This window comes from Cottoperca gobio, chromosome 7 (assembly GCF_900634415.1).
Source record: "Cottoperca gobio chromosome 7, fCotGob3.1, whole genome shotgun sequence".
Taxonomy (NCBI): domain Eukaryota; kingdom Metazoa; phylum Chordata; class Actinopteri; order Perciformes; family Bovichtidae; genus Cottoperca; species Cottoperca gobio.
In genome coordinates, this window is record NC_041361.1 from 11,243,181 (window position 1) to 11,263,412 (window position 20,232).

At 41.4% G+C, this 20,232-nt stretch overlaps 3 protein-coding genes across 4 annotated transcripts in view; 1 reads left to right on the plus strand and 2 right to left on the minus strand.

Moving 5' to 3' along the window:
- scn8aa (sodium channel, voltage gated, type VIII, alpha subunit a) overlaps window positions 1-8,048 on the minus strand; it is a 41,218-nt gene extending 33,170 nt beyond the window's left edge. The window contains 2 exon segments of the mRNA XM_029435270.1: window positions 4,590-4,923; window positions 7,752-8,048. Coding sequence (XP_029291130.1) covers window positions 4,590-4,868 — 279 coding nt within the window. The 5' untranslated portion in view covers window positions 4,869-4,923; window positions 7,752-8,048.
- Window positions 8,049-9,208: 1,160 nt separating this feature from the next.
- Window positions 9,209-14,562, plus strand: LOC115010652 (acrosin). Of its 2 annotated transcripts, none has more exons than XM_029435335.1 (5): window positions 9,209-9,334; window positions 10,590-10,773; window positions 11,823-12,100; window positions 13,306-13,448; window positions 13,535-14,562. In XM_029435335.1, the coding sequence occupies exons 1-5, from the start codon at window positions 9,265-9,267 to the stop codon at window positions 13,763-13,765; spliced, it is 906 nt and encodes a 301-aa protein (XP_029291195.1). In that variant the 5' UTR covers window positions 9,209-9,264; the 3' UTR covers window positions 13,766-14,562. The 2 variants fall into 2 exon arrangements, with proteins under 2 accessions (XP_029291195.1, XP_029291196.1); XM_029435336.1 differs by having other exon boundaries at window positions 11,826-12,100.
- Window positions 14,563-14,644: 82 nt separating this feature from the next.
- Window positions 14,645-20,232, minus strand: part of dip2ba (disco-interacting protein 2 homolog Ba) — a 43,515-nt gene continuing 37,927 nt past the window's right edge. Inside the window, 7 exon segments of the mRNA XM_029435272.1 lie at window positions 14,645-17,935; window positions 18,222-18,345; window positions 18,802-18,976; window positions 19,414-19,488; window positions 19,617-19,674; window positions 19,790-19,851; window positions 19,984-20,154. Coding sequence (XP_029291132.1) covers window positions 17,683-17,935; window positions 18,222-18,345; window positions 18,802-18,976; window positions 19,414-19,488; window positions 19,617-19,674; window positions 19,790-19,851; window positions 19,984-20,154 — 918 coding nt within the window. The 3' untranslated portion in view covers window positions 14,645-17,682.

Sequence of the window (20,232 nt, forward strand, 5' to 3'; positions counted from 1 at the left end):
TCGTGGACCCTGGCAACACATGATGGCTGAAATATGATTGGATAAAAGCTCTAACATAAAGGCCAGACCTCCAAATCTCGATCTGAGGCTGGAAGCAGCGCAACCAAGAGGAAAGCTATGAAGTGAAGAGAATAGACTATGGGGAATAATTTAATACATATTTGTGGAAAAAATATATCAAAATTAAATTTATATTCTGATGTTTAGGGCAGCAGAGAAGGCCTTGCTGGCCCTGACGGTCCACCACTACATGGATGCATGTCATTTGCACACTTCTAACAGAGATAAGGTGCATGTATAAAATGTTGTTAACAAGAAACACAAACATCTTAGTGAGGAACATGGAACCACATAAAGAGCCTTTCTTCCCAGAGGAAGAGACACAGTTCTGTCACATGGCCTCGCTGATTTTAATTTGACTGAGATCTACAGACAACTCAGAACAAGCCAGCACAGTTAAGCATGATTAGATAATCTTACTCTCTAGTGACTATTATAGGTCAGAGTAGCAGACTCCCCCGAGTAGTAATGCTCTCATATATATATATGTACTTTAAACAATCCCAGTCGGCACTATGGTCATCCATAATAATGACACACATGGAAACGTCCCAGTTTCTGGTAGCATAACATTTCGGTTGAATACCACCATTGCACACATATGTTGTGTACATATGCATAATAAATACACATAAAAAAGCACACACATCAACAGACGTGCACGCAGACCAGAATGCACAAATCTAAAAAATGTGCTGCCAAGGTTGACATCCACACACGTTCACATGCCTGCTACATATATAGGGAGTCTTTTTTTTCACGCATGACTAAACTGCTGCAAAGCTACTGAAAATGTCATAATCCAGAGCTGAGAAAAGGGGAGAGCAGAGGGGAGGAAAGGCAGAAAACGGGGGAGATGAAGATCGAGTGAAGCAAGAAGGCAGCGACTGTGGCAGCAGCAGGCTGAGGAGAAGCAGGGCAGAGGGAGCCTGAGCGAGGGAGCTGGGCAGAAGACGGAGAAGAGGGTAGGAGGGGGGATGGGTGGGTGACAGAGAGAGGATGAGAGAGGGGCTTCAATACAGAAGCTCCAGACATCAGGCAGGGCTGCAGCATCTGCATCCGTGAGGGCCACAGCAGCCATTCAAAGAGCCCCCTTCTTTTAACCCTTGTGGTAAATGAAGTGCATGTTATGGGTTCTTTAGCCCAAGAGCCACACACACACACACACACACACACACACACACACACACACACACACACACACACACACACACACACACACACACACACACACACACACACACACACACACACACACACACACACACACACACACACACACACACACATGCATAGTGCTAACCTGCTCATGCATTCCTCACCATGCTTTTTCCAAAAAGAGTTTCTTGTACTGAATGTAATTATTATTTTTTACATTAGAAGCTTCAAATGTCTGTCCACAAATTCAATTTTGGAAATGCTTACATCTATCTTTTTCAATAAATTCAGAAATAATTCTATGCAGCCACCACTGGAATTTAATTCGACTTAATAGTATAATACTAATAATATTAGATTAGTTTAATCTTTACCTGCAACTGTGCAGAAATACCAGGTTTAAACAGAATGAATACACATGTAAAAATTAAGCTGTGCAGCATTAAGAATTTGAATGTGAAAGTTATGAATGAAGCTTCTAAGCTCCTAAGTATTCGCTGCAGCACTTCCTTACACTCAGCTCTACATTTGCTCTTTAAGATTAAATTGACTTTACATCATCGTTGAGATAATATCTTTGTAAATATGCATCTTTAAATCAACACAAAGGAGGACAGATGAGCAGATGTTGATTATCCTCTGATACGCATACACAAGTGTGGTGGGGGAAAGCATTTATTTCCCTGATTTGACTTAAAATAAAAAATAAATGTCTCAAGAAGCTCTGTAGTATTTTTGCACCTAGAGGTCTTCCCCCAGCAAAAACACATTTCAGCGAGCCTGGCTGCAGCAAGAAGGAGAGCAAGTGTGCTCATGCATCCCTGCACATCCATTTCATCCCTGTCCTCACTTCATCTCTCCCTCTCTCTCTCTCGTTCCCCTCTTCTTGAAAATGATCTGTTTCACCGGCCTTGTACATTGACACCAGGCTTGGCGCTGCCCGGCTCGTCGGCTCAGCCTGCCAGCCCTCTGTCCCAGCTATGACACAATCTCAAGGAGCGACAAATGACAATTTGTGATGAAGAAGATTAACTGCTTTCCTTTACAGTTATTCCCGCCTTACCTGCGAGGAATGTATCCTGAACCGGCCCACCGCCTCTCAGTGACAGAGATATACAGAGCAACGTTCTTCCATCAAGGTCACCACCTGATCTGACGTCACGGCTGCTCGAGCATCGGCTCCATTTGGCGTTAGAACGAGACTAGATCAAGGGCCATAATTAGATTTGCCTGAAGCTGAGAGCTGACAGGACTGCTGGTAGAGGCAGGCGCAGGAACGAGAAGCAAAACACAAAGCACAAAGAAGCTTGCACGACTCACATGCATATGTGACAGTAATGCATGGACGTGGACGTATGTTGTGTCAGGGAATTTATCAACAGTCCCCTGTATCAATGGACATGTTTGCCACGTGTCATCTGAATCGTGTCTCCTCCTTGTGCACTGGACTGGTGGGTTACATAACAGTCAGCGTGCACGGTGTAAAGACAGGGAGGTATGAGACAGTGACAGATGGAGAGACAGATACTGTGCACCTGAATGCACACACACACACACACACACACACACACACACAAACTCACAGACACAATATCTAAATAAATCTGTTGAGCTAATGATGATGACTACACGGATATTACAAGCTGGTTTTTTCAGGCAGGACTTGCTATATTTGAAGGAACACTGGACAGGCACTGAGTTATACAACACCACAAAGTGCAGCAGTATTTAAAAGAATATGTGATTGGAGGAGACCATTTTTAATAAAAATGCCAATTTTGTTACATCATTCTTTGTTAAAAATAGACAACAAACGACGTTACCATGGTAGAAGATTTTGGGCTTACTGCTCAGTCCTGTATATAAATACACCAGCATTTGACTGACCTCAGTACACTTTGCATCTCGATTAAAGTTTAAGTAAAGATGGCCATTGTATGATTAAGTGTTCTTGCTTCGTTTTAAAGTAACATACAGATTCACACTGTAAAATACAGAAGACAGGAGCTTCAGTGCAAGCATGGCTCAGACTTTCCAGAATGCCTGTAGTGGGAGTAATGTCTTTTATATCTTTTACCGTTTTTATTCAGAGGCTGATTGGTCCAACAAGAGCAAGTCATCTGACATAAATAGTGTCCTCTAACACTTTTGGTTGACAGGTACAAATAATGGGGATATTTAGGGGCTCTCAAGGTCACCCGGCCGTCCTCACGCTGAGCGTCAGGGGTGACAGCAACCCCAGAGAGACACGTGTCTCCTCTGAGACAACCAGAGTTCCTCTCGGTCTGCTGTTGCTGCTGATTTCGCTCCTGCCACTGATTAATATTTTAACAATTAGGAAAGTCTGTCATGTGGAACAACAGACTTTCAACAATTACTGCATCTGACCTTTTCCCCTAAGCCCTGCGAGCACATCGGAGGTACGGCCCACTCAACAGCTCGAGAGCTCGACTCTCACACTAACCAAAGGTCTTCAAGGAGGAAAACATAATTCAATTCTGCAACCTAATCATGACGTTAAAATAACTGTAAACACAGCACACCTGGAAGCCAAACGTTACAAATCCACAAACCGAGTCACGTCCAGCCGTAATGTATGACTCACCTCGACGTCATGAGGCTACTCATCTACTGACAATTGACTCGACTGATAAAGCAGAACGCCCTGTCTATCTGCGTAAGCATCCAAATTGGCGTGTATGATGATCAATTAAAGGACAAAATCACCAGGACTAGTAGTGCACAATGTTCCCGTTGTGGTATTTAAATAACATCTTGATCTTAAAATGTTCTAAATAATGTCCTTGTTATTTATCAGGATGCCCCACACTTTGATGTTTCAAGCAAACAATAAGTGATGAGTTGTGATGTGGTGCAATGTAATCATATTCTGGCTCGCAAATAGAGGCGATATGGAGGTAATATTAAAAATGTTGGTTCAATATAGTCGTTATTTGAGATTTTGGACGCATGAGGTAGAGGGACAAACACCATTCACAAATAAAATTAGGTATTTTAAAAATATACATATACCCTATACCTGAGAAATATTGACTTTTTTTCAGTAAAGAAAAAGAAGCTTTTAAAGTTTTTAAAAGATAAATGTCTAAACACTGCCGTACAAGAACTGGTACTTTATTTAAATCAGTTACTATGTGATCAACAATAAGTAAACAACACCTCTGACCAGACATAAGATGCCGGCTCTTGATCTTCTTTCTACAGTTTGGATTCAACCTTTCTGGTGTATTGAGGTTTGATACCCAGCCCTAGTCAGAAACATCCTTTGCTTTAAACAACTACAGTCAATGTGAGATGATAACATCACTATACATGTGCTTGTGTGTGTTTGTGTGGGTTTGCAAACTCACTTTCTGAGAATTCTGGTAGTATGGGTCCAGGTCCTCCAGTGGTATCGCCATCATTTTCCTGGGAATGTCCCCGTAGATGTAGGGCAGGCTCTTCCCAGCCTCCAGGTCGCTGTTGGGCTTGGGCTTGTTCTCGTCATCGTCGTCGCGGTAGCTGCTGTCCTGCTTGGGAGGCTTCTTGTTCTTCTCCTCATTGATGCGCAGCTCAAGAATCGCCAAAGATTCCAAAGTAAACTTCTTGATGCTGCCAGGTCCTGGCGGTGGAATAATGGGTGCAGCCATGTTTTCATCCTGCAGCTACCTGGTCTTTAGGTTCGTACCATCCACAGTAGCAGCTCTGCAGGAGGTGCAGATGGAGAAGAAAGGTTAACCAAACTTTCACAATAATTTTCTTCTAAAGACATTTTTTCTGGGATATTGAGCATGTAAACAATATTTGTTCTTTAACTAGATGTAGCTATAAAATTGAACTTTTCAACAATAAACTGAAACTCTTTTCTTTGTGAACAGGAAGAGGTTGGGAACAAGTGTATAAGGGAAGGTCACAAACACCCAGATGAATGCATGTTTACGCAAACACACACATTTACAGGTTTTGTGATGATAGAAAAATGAATTAACAGTAAAGAAAATGCAACACAAACACTGTAAATACAGAATATTTGATCCCACTGGTTTCTGAATGGAAGAACATACTATTAGTTAACATGAAGTACTACAAACATGGCTGCCCAAACACTGCATCCTTGCCAAATGATTTATTTATAATATTCCCATATTCCAATATACTTCAAGCTGTCTCCAACACTCGCTGCCTATGAACAACTATTTATAATGTCTCACACACTCTTTAAATAACCTACTATAGATATAAATAGATACCGTTCTGTTTCTTGTGCAACACCTTTTATTTTGTGTTCACAGGTATCATTTGAAAACAGTTCAAACAAGGCAGATGGCTGACAAAAGCTACAGTAGGCTAATTATGTTAAAGGCAATATCCCTCATGCCCCACAGTCTCTCTCTCCCTCAGTGAAGCAGATGAGCTGAACGTAAACATGAACAAGCTTGTGTTCAATGATCCGTTAATGTCAACAGAGAAAAAACAGAACATCTGATATATGATATGATATAGCTAACTGGTACCATAAAACATGCTTAGTGTCTGAAATAAGTTACATTGGTTTACATGAAGTTATATTTAAGACTATACTGAGATGATTGCCAGTGGACCTTTTAAAAAGGTACCAAAGATGGGCAGGTTCTGCACTTTCCCATCAGAAATATCACCACATACGCACAAAACAAAGTGTTTTGGCAACATTTTAGAATTCAAATATCATAAAGAAAGATAAATCTGATAATTAATTGTTCATGGTTCATAATATCAGATATATTGTGTCTATAAAATGTAAGGTGTAGTCATTTACAGAGGTTGATGAGCTCTTATTCAGCAGTTTTTGATGGCTTCGGTAGCTTCTTTGTTTTGTTCTTCTCAAGATTTTACAAAAAAATGTTTTAAGCAGAATGAATGTACTTTACATATCTAAGAGAGATGTTATTATTCCACGTCTTATGTTCAGGCATCAATGCTATAAAAGGTGTGACTAAGCATGAGCCAATGTTTTACCCAAAATGTTTGAAACAACGTATGGGTCCTGCATTAAACCTCTGACAACAAAGACTCATTTACAGTTTTACTCCCTATGATATGAAAACATTGCATGACTGCGTGACTAGAGCCTGTTTCTAGCACACTTAGATGTAAAAAGGGTATGATGGTTACATGACAACTGTTCAAGCTGCAGGACATTTCAGGGTCAATATACTAATATGAGGCAGTGCTGGAGGAAAGATGAGGGAGCTGAGAGGAGAGGAGTTCAGTGGGAACACAGCCACACCTGAACTGAGACATTTGAAAGACGGCTTTACAATTCATCCTTAATCCCCATTGTCATTTCCCACAAACCTGTTTTTCTGCCTATATGGTGGAGGGAAAGGGGGAAGCAGCCTAAATAGGGAGAACACTAACCTACATCCAGCATATCTGAATCACAAGGCCTGTCACTTCCCTGCTCCCCTCTTGCATAACACAACATCATTAAACATGCTCGATGTGTAAAGCAGATATCACACAGCAAAGACTCCACACATGAAAACATGCAGCCTGTGAGCCAACACGTCTGTTTTAAAATGGACCCTGGAACCTTGCAGTCTCTGAGCCTTCTGCTGCTCTGCTGGCGCTGTCCGCTTCAGCACCACACGAGCACGTACACACTACACACATGCATATGCACGAATGCATACATGCACGGTTCATAGAGAAATAAATGATAACCGATCTGACTGGAGAACCAGACCTATATCTGAGCTCTCCCCTCGACGCCTGTGTAGGCCTGCAATTGATCCTTCAATTATCTTAAATGTTAGTAAGTCATGATGACAACACTCGCCATGGTGTGTCTCAGTCTCGTGAGCTGCACGTTGCTTACGTCCAGGTTAGGCCGTGCAATCATTTTCACAGAGAAAACATAGACATTTTGTTGGCATCTTCTCATTTTCAGAGGACCACATAAACACTTGTTTACTAAACCTGTTAATTGGGAAAGAGGGCCCTTGGACGCCATTGTGTGCATTTCCCCCCCCAAATAGATTTCATTGAATAGAAAAGTGTGAAACAGTATGTTACACAGCGCTATAAACCCAATTAGCCAAAGCAATATTGCTGCTGTAGGTGGTTTGTATGTTTAATATGTGACACAATCGTGGATTAGTCACCGGTGTAATGTCAATGTATCGTTATAAATCAGAGCAATATGTCGCTCTTGATTAAGCTAAATAAACCAAATATGATTGATTTTTGCTTTCGGGAATATTCTGTGCGTTTTTTTTGCCCGTTGCCTTGAAGGATCTGCACCACACCCGTGAAGCCATGTCGACTGCCAAATCAATAAGGGCTCTATCGGTGCACAAGACAGTCCAGAGCATGAAGCTAAACAGCAGCATAAAACACACACACACACACACACACACACCGTCTGAAATATTAGGTTAAACATAACAAATAAAGCAATTAGAGAACAGAAGATGATACCACTCCAAAATCACCTGGCGGAATGTACATTTCCTAGCTATTGATAATGGAAGGAGGATCAGGCTACTCACATAGCTTCGAAGCCGTATGGTGATTCATGAGACCCATCCTGTCGTCCGGAGATTATATAAAACAAAGAATAGTGACCAGAATTTAAAAACAAATCTTTAGTTTTTTGGCTTTTTTTGGACTGGAGCAGTCAGTCGCTCTACCTGGTGCCTAACCTACGGGGCATTTTCTCTCACAAAGGTCTGATCAATGCCTCGGATGCTCGAGGAAATAGTTAATCCGATAAATTCCTTGCGATCGACATCAACTGATTGATACAATTCTTTTTTCGTGCTCTGGTCCAGCCGATAGATGCTCAGCAGAAGCAGACACCCTCTTCCGTCCCGCTCCAAAAAAAAAGATGCAGGGCAGTGTGCAGCTCTGCGACATTTACGCAAGGATACCGACGGCGAGAACAGCATATGCACCGTTTTTCTCAAACGATTATAAATGAAGGATACTCACTTTGTAAGCGTTACAATGAATCGGGAATGTCGTTGCAGGACTGCAGATGTGGAAAATATTGGGGAGAAACTGCAGTTGTCGCCATATTGTTGCTGCTATCTTCCCCCTCAGCGCGAGCAGTTTCCCTGCATAATTGATGACTCTCAGCAGAACGTAAGGGAGTGTCGGCAAGTGTGTTTAGTGAAATCGTAAAGGTCAATTAGGCCTGCAGCCTCTAAACCTCAATGTGGTGTTCACAAAACACAGCTCTCTGGGCTCGCAGACGAGCCTGTGTGAGATTGTGCACAGAAAACGTGCACAAGGTTTTTCTGACAGAACGCATCGTCTCACTGTGTATTCAGTGTGGTGAGTTTATTGCAGGAATGTATTTTGCTCTCAGGCTGTGGGCATTCAGTAGGAGACGGCTTCCACGAGGCCACTGCATGTCTGAGATACTCTGATACCTATGTTGAAATACATGAAAAAATTACAAAATCATATCCTTACCCGTAAGTGGGCTGATTTATTCTGTCACACACATGTCTCATCTCTAAGTAATTACAAACTATTTTCATTTATAACCTCTGCAGGCTGCTGCCCTCCTCCCGCACTCTGCTCTTTAATAAAACTAATTAATATGCAAATAGGCAGCTCTTAATCTGGCAAACTGTCCACTGTGGTCTCTCTGTGGGTGTGTGTGTGTGTGTGTGTGTGTGTGTATATGTGTGTGTGTGTGTGTGTGTGTGTGTGTGTGTGTGTGTGTGTGTGTATGATAACAACTGAAATAAACTGAAAATCGTTTTGAAATTCATTTAATTTCTCTAGATTTCTTTTTGTTTAGATTTGAATTATCTCAGCTACAATATATACATAATATATATAATTGTATATATATATATATATATATATATATATATATATATATATATATATATATATATATATAATTATAATTATAATTATTATTTATTTTTAATGTTGTTATTTTACTTTTGACGCACGTGCACATGACGTCATTGACCGGAAAGAACTGAAGTTGTTATTGTTTGCGGTCAAAAAAGAAATATCTTCAGGAGTTTAACATTAAACTCAATGGACATAATAGCGCTTCTGCTGTTTGTGAGTGGTCTGTGTGTGAGGGCTCTGACTTCAACAGAGGACAGTGAGTACAACCAGGACCAGGGAGAGAATTAACTAGCTTTTACAAACAACGATTTGAAAGAATTATTGTTTCGCTTTTTAATTAAATATTCAGCTACTTTTGTACGAGCGAGAGCCTTACTTGGTCTGGCATGACCAGTAACTGGGCACGCGCACAGTAGCCTATGGTAACCCATATATTGTTGTGTAGGTTAAGGGACATTACTGAGTCAGTATACTGACTTTATGGCTGTATTTGTGCTAGTGTCACTCTGCATTTTAGCATGTAACGTTAAAGCTTAGACAGGTTACATTGGAGAAGCCAGCAAGAGTAAGCTATTTTTAAAATTATACAACCGAAAAACCATCTAAATGTTGCCAACTCTTTTCCAATGTAAGTAGCAGCACGAGCGCCAAAAGTCGCTGAATCTAGTGAGAAAGTCTCCAAGTTGGCAACACGGACTGGACCTTCAGGCCTCCCTCCAAAGCCACTCCCCCACAGTTATTATAATGAAGTTAAACATATAATGAAGGCAAACAACGAACATGGCTGTCGCTTGTACTCACAGCTGTCTAGCTAGCAGCTAGTGGAGGACTCCGGTGACGCGCAGTGAGTGTATGCACGTGCATCGTGCGCGCAGGCAGGTCTTTCACAGTCCTCTGAAAGCCAGAGATACCAGATTTCTTTTTCTTTTTCTGTTCAGTGCATTTTTGTTTAATTAATTGCTGTCGGGAGTATTTCAACAAGTATAAGAAAAACAATTCCAAAAAGCATAATTCACCCTTACTTTGACCGATAAACATTTGAAGGTTTTAACACAAAAGTAAAACAAGAAACGCATCGTACCCAGAGAGACATGTTTGATGTTTGTTGTTTGCTGCTTGTGATTCTCGAGTGGATCACATCATCACAAGTTCCCACAGCCTAAATTGACACATTCAAATTCCTTCTTTAGTCTTACCAACAGTCTAAAAAACAAAGATATATAATTAGCAATGATATAAATAGAGAAAAGCTGTATTTATTAAATAAAAGTATTTGGGAATTTCTGAATCTGGATCATTTTTGACATTTGTGAGAGATTTAAATAATTCATTAATCATCAAAATAGTTGTGGACTCATTTTCTGTTGATTGACTTCATGTCAGAACCATCAGGACTCATTTGAGTGATAATGTTAGTAGGGTCATGCACCTCACACCACTGCCTCCAATAACATAAATCACAGGATTTCATTCTTTTTTAAATGACATGGAAACTTAATGTGATTGTGAAGGCTGTGGACAGCGGACCCTGGTCGCCCCCCCTGGTGCGTCTCGTATAGTGGGGGGCTGGGAGGCTTCTGAGGGGGCTTGGCCCTGGCAGGTCAGCATCCAGATCCAGTCCAGGCATCACTGCGGGGGGACGATCCTCAACAGCCTCTGGGTGCTCACTGCCACACACTGCTTCTACAAATTCCTGTGAGTATAACTTACACACCTCACTGATGTAACTGACCTGCACTCAGTATATAACTAACTCTGTGCTTGTGCACATGGACTAATCTAAATATTGGAAACATGTAATGGAAAACTTTGCTAGTGAAGTAATAACTAGAGATGCACCAAACACTTGAATTGTAATCACAGGTGTAAAAACAGGTGAGACAAATGCCAGTCAGCAGCAATTTCCAGCTATTAAAGTTGTCCGCCAAACAACTGATAAGCTCCAAAGAGGCCAAATCATCATCACCAAAATTGCATGTGCACAGGTTTTAGGAAACTATGTCTTTAATATGTGAAGAGAAATAGGCTTGAAGATGCTAAACACAGACACATCTACAAAGAACAATGGTCACAAGTTAAAACTAAAGTAACATGGATGTGACATAAACATCACACATATAGAGGTGCATCAGGATTTACCATCAGGGTGTCCTGGATGTAACTAGAGGTCCATATGAGCAGGTGTCTATAGTGTTATTTTACACGACTTCAGTCAGTATTGTGCTTTCTTTATTCATGTTTCATCAATGAAGGTTTTATAGGTTGTGAAGAAGCAATACAACTTGTGCTACATGTAATGATAGCCAGGTAGAAGCTAGGTTGCAAAACACAAATGACCTGAAACAAACTGCACAGTTACAGTTTTGGGGCGCTTGTAGATGAAACCATAAATTCATCCATGAATGTTTTGAATTGAGAAATGCTGCTGTGATTCGGCCCAGTTTGACCCAATGTTGTAGCAGTGTGATTTCCACCTCGGAGCTGTTGTGAGTGTAAGTGTGTGTACCTGTATAGGTCTTAAACAGAGATTGTCAACTATCAGATAGTTTTTTCATCTCCTCGCACATCACACACACAAACAGACAGCACTATACAATATGGACATTATATTTGACATGTACAATAAAGGAGACCAGTTAACAGGAACATGTGTGTGCTATATAAGATGGGAGAATGGACAGCTGGCAAATTGTCAAATGTGACAAATTAAGTGTATTTGGCTGACGTACCTGTTCTGTGTCCAGAAGGATCAGAAGGAGTCATTTCCGTGTGGTGGCAGGACTTCATGTGTTGTCCGCTCCAGGAGATCAAACCCAGATCCGCTCCATCAGTGAAGTGAAAATGCACGAGGACTACAATGGCAGAGCGCATGACAACGATGTGACACTCTTGCGCCTCAGCTCTCCCTTCAACTTCACTGACTACATCCAGCCGGTCTGCACTCCTCATAATGATACTCACGAGTTCATCCTTAACTTCAGCCACTGTTTCATCAGCGGCTGGGGGAGCGCCCATTACAAAGGTTGGTTTAAAAACACACTGATTCTGCAGCGTTGTTATTAAAATGCATGATGTTTGATCCTGAATCCTTGCAGGCTTCTCTGACCAACTCAAGACATGTGCCACTTTTAAACAACACACATTATTTGAAACAAAAGAAATTCTTTGATTCAGCTTTGCACTTTTATAACATTGACTTTGAGCAGCTCTGAAGCCACAGAAGGCTTTATATCGTTGTTTTACATATGCAGTAGCCCCAGACTTCATCTGGTTGCCTTTAAGGGGGACCTGCTCGAGATTAGCATGATTACAAAAGTGTGAAAGTTACAATAATTAAAAGTTAAATTAAAACAGCGATGAGAGCAGCCATTGTTATAAAAACATCTTGAACAAAGCTATTACAATTTTCAGTCAAATGATTTCAATCGCGTCTTTATTAATGGTTAATTAATCATCCATTGATGTTTTGCAAATCAGTATTAAGTTCAAATGTAAATGGTCAAGAGTCAGGACAACATATGTAGGAGGAGCAAGTATTTAATAAAACACATCTTTGATATACACCAACGATCCTTATCTTAAAATGAGCCTTTGTAACTTCTGCTCAACAGTGACGACTGTGGCCACAAGTTACAATCCCAGGATAATAGTAAAGGCTGAAACGTAGTAGAGAAGAGTCATTAGGTTGTTTTCTTTACTAGATTTGGGGCAATTTATAACTTGATTGTAACAGAAACTGAACTTCTTGTCCCCCTAGTTTGACTGTTGTGTAATGTGTGTATTTTTATTTTATACCACTTTAACTGTTTTATTTTCCTCAGTAAAACTTTACTTTAAACCCCCTATTAACATCTATATGTATCATACAAATATTTAATGAATAGCATATAACACACTATAACTTAGTTGTAACTAGGGCTGAACGATTTGGAAAATAATATATGTTGTTGTGATTATTTTGACTGACATTGACATTACAACATGATTTACAATATTGGAGGGGAATGATCATTTTTGCATCATTAGCGGCAGCAGCTCAGTCGTCAAGTCCCTACGGTCCCCTTTGGTTTAAATGCAGACACAAAACGACCACAAAGAAATGTAAATACAACTAAAAATAGATGCAAAGCAACTTCAAGGAGACGCAGAGACACAAAATGACTAAAAGTAGACCATTTGAGACCCTTTCATTGTATCATAATCCGTCCGTGGTCTCATTGACTGCAGGCAGGATGATGAACAGACTGCAGGAAGTTGAGGTGGAGCTCATTGACAGGAGAACATGCAACCTGATCACCTGGTACGACGGCCTCATCACTGAAAACATGATCTGTGCTGGACTGGAGAGCGGGGAAGCTGATTCCTGTCAGGTGAGGATTCTTTTAAACATTTTTAAAACTTGCTACAAGTTTAATTTCAACAAGACATGACTGCCGTTTGTGTGCGTGTGCCTCAGGGTGACAGCGGCGGCCCCCTGCAGTGTTACAGCGAGGACGAGGACAGGTTTTATGTGGTCGGGGTGACGAGCTTCGGGCACAAGTGCGGACTTCCTCACAGGCCGGGTGTGTACGCCAGAACCAGCAGGTTTGCAGGTTGGCTGAAGACGAGTCAGACAGCATCAGCTGCACACAGACTTCACACGAGACTGATCTCAGCTCTGCTCAGCGCTGCGCTCGTGCTGCTCTGAAACATCCAGTCAGCATAAACATCACTGCTACATACATCCGACTGTTTACATGTTTTTGCCATCTGGATTGGTGATGAGATGTTCCACTTACTCATCGTGAATGTTTTTAGTTTTAACATCTTTAACGGGTCAGGGTGATGAGTGCATCTACGAGAACGTGTCCATGTGACGGGCTCCAACATGGAAACTGTATTTTCTGCCAAAGTTAGAACATCTTTTGTTGTTTCACAAGAGATTTAAATCTCTCAGGCTGGTGTTTATCCTTTAGTTAATCAGGAAGACTCATCTTCTGGGTTTTGAGAGCATCAAATTCCATCTATTAACAATTTATTAACATTTACAACAGCAGACTGCATGAATTAAAAAGATTCAATGTATTATTGGATCACCAACAATTGTAACTGCTTTATTACAGAAACAACCTGGCAACTCCAGACTTATGCAAATAAAATGGCAAGACTCTTTGAAACGCCATCACAACTCCATGAAACAATGAATGCCTGACAAAAATACATCAAAACATGTCAAACACAGCAGCATGGTTTGTGCAACGGTTAGCTCTGGTGTAAGAACATAAGATAAAACACGCAAAGCCACTAATGCTTAGTGATGAACCTGTCAGTTACACAAGATACATGTTTAGTATTGTTAAATAACCTTTTCCATTATTTGACATTATATGAGAAGTGCTCATGAAAATTATATTTAATGTTTGTAGATGTGGTCAAAATTGAAAACTGGGCTTAGATGTGTTCAGATGCAGTAGTTAGACTGCCACCCGGTGGAAAGAAGATGCTCCCTTGCTGCTGCTGCTGCTGCTGCTGCTGCTGCTGCTGCTGCTGCTGCCAAAAGATGAAAATAAGAAGAAAGCACAAGAAATTCTGACAAAGGATTTTTTTTATTTGACATGAAACACATCCAATGACAGTGTGACAGTGTTTTTCGTCAAGTAAGACATGTTAGAAGTTATCGCACCATTGACTAGTTCAGAATGTCTTTGCTGCAGCTCGACGATGCATAGTGAACAGACAGTCGTTGAGGTATACATTGTGGGCCCTTGAGTCTTTTTTCGTGCGAAAGATCCTAATTTCATTACCTCACATGTACTTTTGTGCTTAGAATAACATTGGAGGTTTGAAATGCACACCATTCCTCACAACATGACAACTTGTAAAACTGAAATAAATATTCAAATGGAAATGGTGGATATGTCGAGTTGCATTGTCCATGTTGAGTTGCCTGTTGAGAAGGTTTTCATCAGATCTTGGAGCCGATGAAAACCGGTGATGACGAACAATTTTAGAGTGAAATGTTGGCATGGAAAAAGAATGACTTATTTTCACACATAAAGGGCATCCAGGAAGAAACCTTCTTTGTTATGACATTGGAGCATAAAAGTCTGTCAACTTTCCCTTATTGAATAGCACCAATGTCTTGAAGGCCAACATGACATTATAAAACTTTATTAAAACTTGTCGGAGTGAAAGAGGAGCAACAAAGCAATTATCACACAGCAGCTCAGAAGCTTCACTTTGTTATTTATGAGTTACTCTAACGTGCCCCACACACCGGCTCGCATACATGTCATCAGTGTCCGTCACTGAATGAAAAGTGGTTTATCGACATGTGCTGTATGTCAAGCTGCTTCAAAATAAAACAAGCTGTTTGCAGAAGTTGTGCAGTTTTAAAGAAAAAATGATATCAGGAAAATATTGATTTCCCGTAAAACCACTAAAAAAAACATCTGATTCCGTGGATGGAAAATGAAAATACAGTGGTGGCGACATAAAAAAAATATTCCGGGATTTTCTTACAAAAGACAAACCTTGTTGCACCAGAAAAGCCAAATATCACTGTTGAACACACACACACACACACACACACACACACACACACACACACACACACACACACACACACACACACACACACACACACACACACACACACACACACACACACACACACACACACACACACACACACACACACACACACACACACACACCTTTTGCGATGTGATACCGTTAAATTAACAATGCAGTCAAGTATGAAAGATCAGTCAAGTTTTTATCAACAAAGTTCTTATCCTTGTACACATTAACACCAGTAATATTTGACCTCTAAAATACAGTATACAGACAACATCCTTACCCTCATTTATTACCTCCATTTGTTTTTAATAAAGGAGGATTCTGCCATTTTTAAATCACGGGTTGCTTACTGATTGTTGTTCATTCCTAATCTTTAAAAAAATTCAGTGTTACAGACATTCAGAAAGAGTTTAAATGATAATGATGAAATGAGAAAGGCATGACTGCAAACGTCTTCACAAAAAGAACAAGAACCCCCCCTTCCTCTAAAAAATGTGATATGAGTGTCTTTTGAGTTAAAAACTGGCGTAAGATTCCACATTTGAAAAATGGTGGAATAGTCCTTTAAATACACTAATAGCACAGCTAGAAATGAGGGATTAAACATAAAAAAATACTAAAGTTCCACAGGTTTAGTAAGGCAAAGTTCTGTCCTCATTCTTGATATCTTATTTTTATTTATTTTTTATTCAACGTCTGTAATCGTAAATGTCACCATGGTGCAATAAAAAGGCACTGACTTGCCTTCTGATGATCTACGTTTATCTAATCGACTGTGACGCTAACATTAAGTGAAAGATGCTCTTTGCTTTAACATTGGAAACTACACACGGACTGAAAGCTAGCAGCTGACTTCAGTTCAAGCCAGGAAAACTGAGAAATTATTCTGTCCAGCCCTCGATTAAAACAATCTCAACTTAAGGTCCACGTTGTTCTGCAGCTTTCAATTCACGCAGTCGTCATCAGCAGACGGAGCGATATGTTGCCGACTGCCGAACCAACCAACCCACTGCTGTGTGACTCTACGGCGTGTTACAGTTTTCTTTTCTTTTTTTACCTGCATGTTAACATTGATTGCATTTCAAATAAGCATGCACACCTAAACACCAGGTATAGCTTCAACTCTTCTTCTGAAAATCGGTGCATTAAAAAAAAAAAGTATTAGTAATTCACAATCATCAGAACCATCTAACAGGCCGACTCACAGCGAACATTATTCTGTGTTTCTGCCCATGAAAGATCATCTTTAACATCCAGGTTTGTACGTTTAAGAAGCAAGTCTTTCTTTTCCCACACCAACAAATAATTCAAGTGTATTTTTTTTTTTTTTAGGACATTTTGTAACGTGTGAATGCCGACAGCACGTCTGCTGGCAAATCCTGTACGTGCTGGGAGGCGAGAGCCACGGTGCACCTGGTGGAGGGAGGTAATCTGCACTCGCTGGTGGCACTTTTTAATACTGGTGTGGATTTGCTCTCATGAAAGCAGCAAACATTGGGGTGGGGGGGGTGGGGGGGGGGGTGGGGTGTCCCCTTGAGGCAGGCGAGACAGGAAGCGGACTCAGAGGTGCGAGGACTTAAAGTGCAAGAGGGTGAAAGTTCCAGCTCCTCTCAGCAGTTCCAGTGCGTCTTCCTGCCTTCAAGAACCGAGGGGGTTAAAATAAAAAACAGAAGCACACGAGGATGAATGGTTCATGGTAAAAACCAAGGAATGGAAGGAGGGGAGGATTTCTTTCTTTGATGAAAGCATGTAATTAAAAATGTCTTTATAAAACATGAATTGGAGCGATGAGGGAGAAGTGGGATGCACGGAGAGGATGATGATCATATTTCCTTCTTTTGACAGAAGGAACATGTTCTGAGAGGGAAGCACGTTCTGGTTACAGTACTCGAACTGTACTTGCATTCCCACATTGCTTGGTGCTTTGAATGTGTGTCTGAGCTTTAACATCGGGGTTGCAACTGAACGCACCCCACAGTCCTCCTCCCTCACATCTGTTCTCAGAGCCTGGCTCAGTTTTCTGCATTTTCATCAGTTGGTGAATCACATGTTGTAGGCCACGTAGATAGGGTCCAGTTGGTCTGCCAGGAAGGAGTCTCGCAGGTGCATCCTCTGCTTCTCTCCTCTGGAGTTGATGGGGATCACCCCGGGGTCCACGATGACCACCACCCCGACGATGAGGTGGTGCTCCTCCAGGACGACGTTGGTGACGAGGGGCACCAGGTCCAAGGCCTCCTGCTCCGAGCCGCTCAGCTCTGCCACCACCACCAGCAGGTTGGTCCATGTAAACACAGCACTGAGGAGCAAGAGGTGTTCAGTCAAGACGTTTTCTGTTATTGTGCAAACTACAGGCTTTGGCCCGACAGTGTGTGAGGGCCATCAGATTTATTTATTTAAACATTTGTGAGATGCTTCTCGTAAATGTACTACTTTAATCTCAAAGAATATCCAAGTTTGTTCTCTGAATATTACACCCTCCGTCATTTTAAACAATGGTCCTAAGACACCGTCGTACTATGGTCTTCATCGGCGAGGGTAAAGGAAAATACAGATCATAAAAATGCCCAATGGAAGAGCCTCACCTTTCTGCGATGCAGCGGTGAGCTCGGGACACAGACATCTCGATGTCGATGGGGTGATAGCGCAAACCCCTCAACTCCAACGTTTCATCAAGAGAGCCCACCACAAACAAGGCATCATGACGATCTGTAGCAGAGAACAACAAGCGTATATGATTATTTATAGTTATGGTCTTGGGTTGGACGATAAGACAATATATACTGTAAAACTCAATACATTCGTCAACCTTTAGACATTTTGCCTTTTTTACGGTTTATGCTGTGGTATCTATCCATCTATGGTTGTACGTATTGTATGTGGTATTACGTGCAATGTTGCAAATCGATTAAGAGAACTGCTTTATACCTATATTAGATTGATTTCAATGACGTTTGCATCAATGTGATAATGGACTTTCATTTTCTTGATATTTCATATTCACTAGATTACAACAATTTCTCATGACTTTGTTTCAGAAACTTTACAACGTTGTGATATATGTTGTATATATCATGCACGTACAGTATGTTACTCATATCGCACGTCTTAAGACGAGGCAGAAAGGCAGTGAAAGAGGTCAACTGTTTTCAAATCTCCTCTCACCTCCGCTGGCATCCAGTAGCTCCGTCCTCTTGATGAAGCCCAGGTAGCCCGTCCTGGCCCACAGGGTGTGTGGCTCCCCAAAGCTGAGTCTGGTGTTGAAATGATCCGCCTGCAGGCTCTCCTCCCCATAGATGGTGTAGTAGCCACTGGCACTGTGAGGGCTGGTCACCCAGATCTGAACAAAGACAAAACAAAAAGAGGAATGAGGCCTGGCGTATTATTCTGTTACATTTGTGTGACCTCTAAGATGTTGAGTTTTCACAGGAAATCTGAGATCAGAAAATACATTTAATTTAGAGATTATTTTCATTATCAATCAATCAAATCGTTTTTAGATTAATCGATTAATGGTTTGGTTTATAAAATGTCAGAAAATAATAAAGAATGTCCGTCTTTAAATGTCTTGTTATTCAGTTTAATATGATATAAAACACAAACATTTTCTGCCATTACAAAATAACAAATATTCTTTTAAATCTTTATTATTATTTTCTAATAGCGTCACTGACTTCACTCAGATGAAACCACTCAATGTGTTGCAGAATCATAAGAGGAAAATAAAAAAAGAAATGTTTAAATATCAGCATCCCATGATCCTCTCTGCTCACTCACCTCCCCAAGATGTGAATCTCCCAGCGGGCCTCTGGTCTCCGCGTTGACTATGATGACCCTCACTCCTGGTAGGATCTTAGAGGAGAACATGAAGTGAGAGTTTAGCTTTAGAGATAATACAACCACTTCTATTACCTCGCTGGGTCTGTGGCCGGTGAGAGCATCACACGCGTCAGGCTTTTTAGTCAATAATCAATACTTACAGTGCCCGACTCCATGAGTGGAAGACTCTGTGGTGCTCCTCGTTCCACCAGCCTCACCCTGAGGGACAGGGACAAAAGACGACCTGTCAATCATTCTGCTGGATCTCACCGACACGCCATGTTTGTTTTAACGAGACGGATCATGTGACAATTGCAGTTGTTTCCAGTCTTACCTGTCGTGGCGCAGAGACTTCATGTCGACATACACGGTGGAGGGGTCTGGTCCGGCAGTGCCCTGAGGATGCACAGAGGAGAATAAATGTTCCAGGATTAAACACCGTCGTAAATGTATACGACCGACAAGAAGGCGTTCATTTAGGGAAAGTGTGAACATATATAATTCAGTGTGTGTCCGTATGAAACCAACCTGCAGGCAGATGGCCAGGTTGACCCTGGAGCCGAAGGCGGTGCTGACAGCGCGCGGCGACAGGCCGAGATCTTTGAAGAGCTTGGAGAAGGACTGTGTGAGAGTGAGGCGAGGACGCTCCTCTGCGATCACCACACAGCTACGCACGCAGGACAGATTCAGCCCCCGCGCCTGGAGACACGCACGGCTTCATGTTATTCACACTTTTAACAGTTACGTGTAGACTGAGCCTGGCACCAACATGAACTG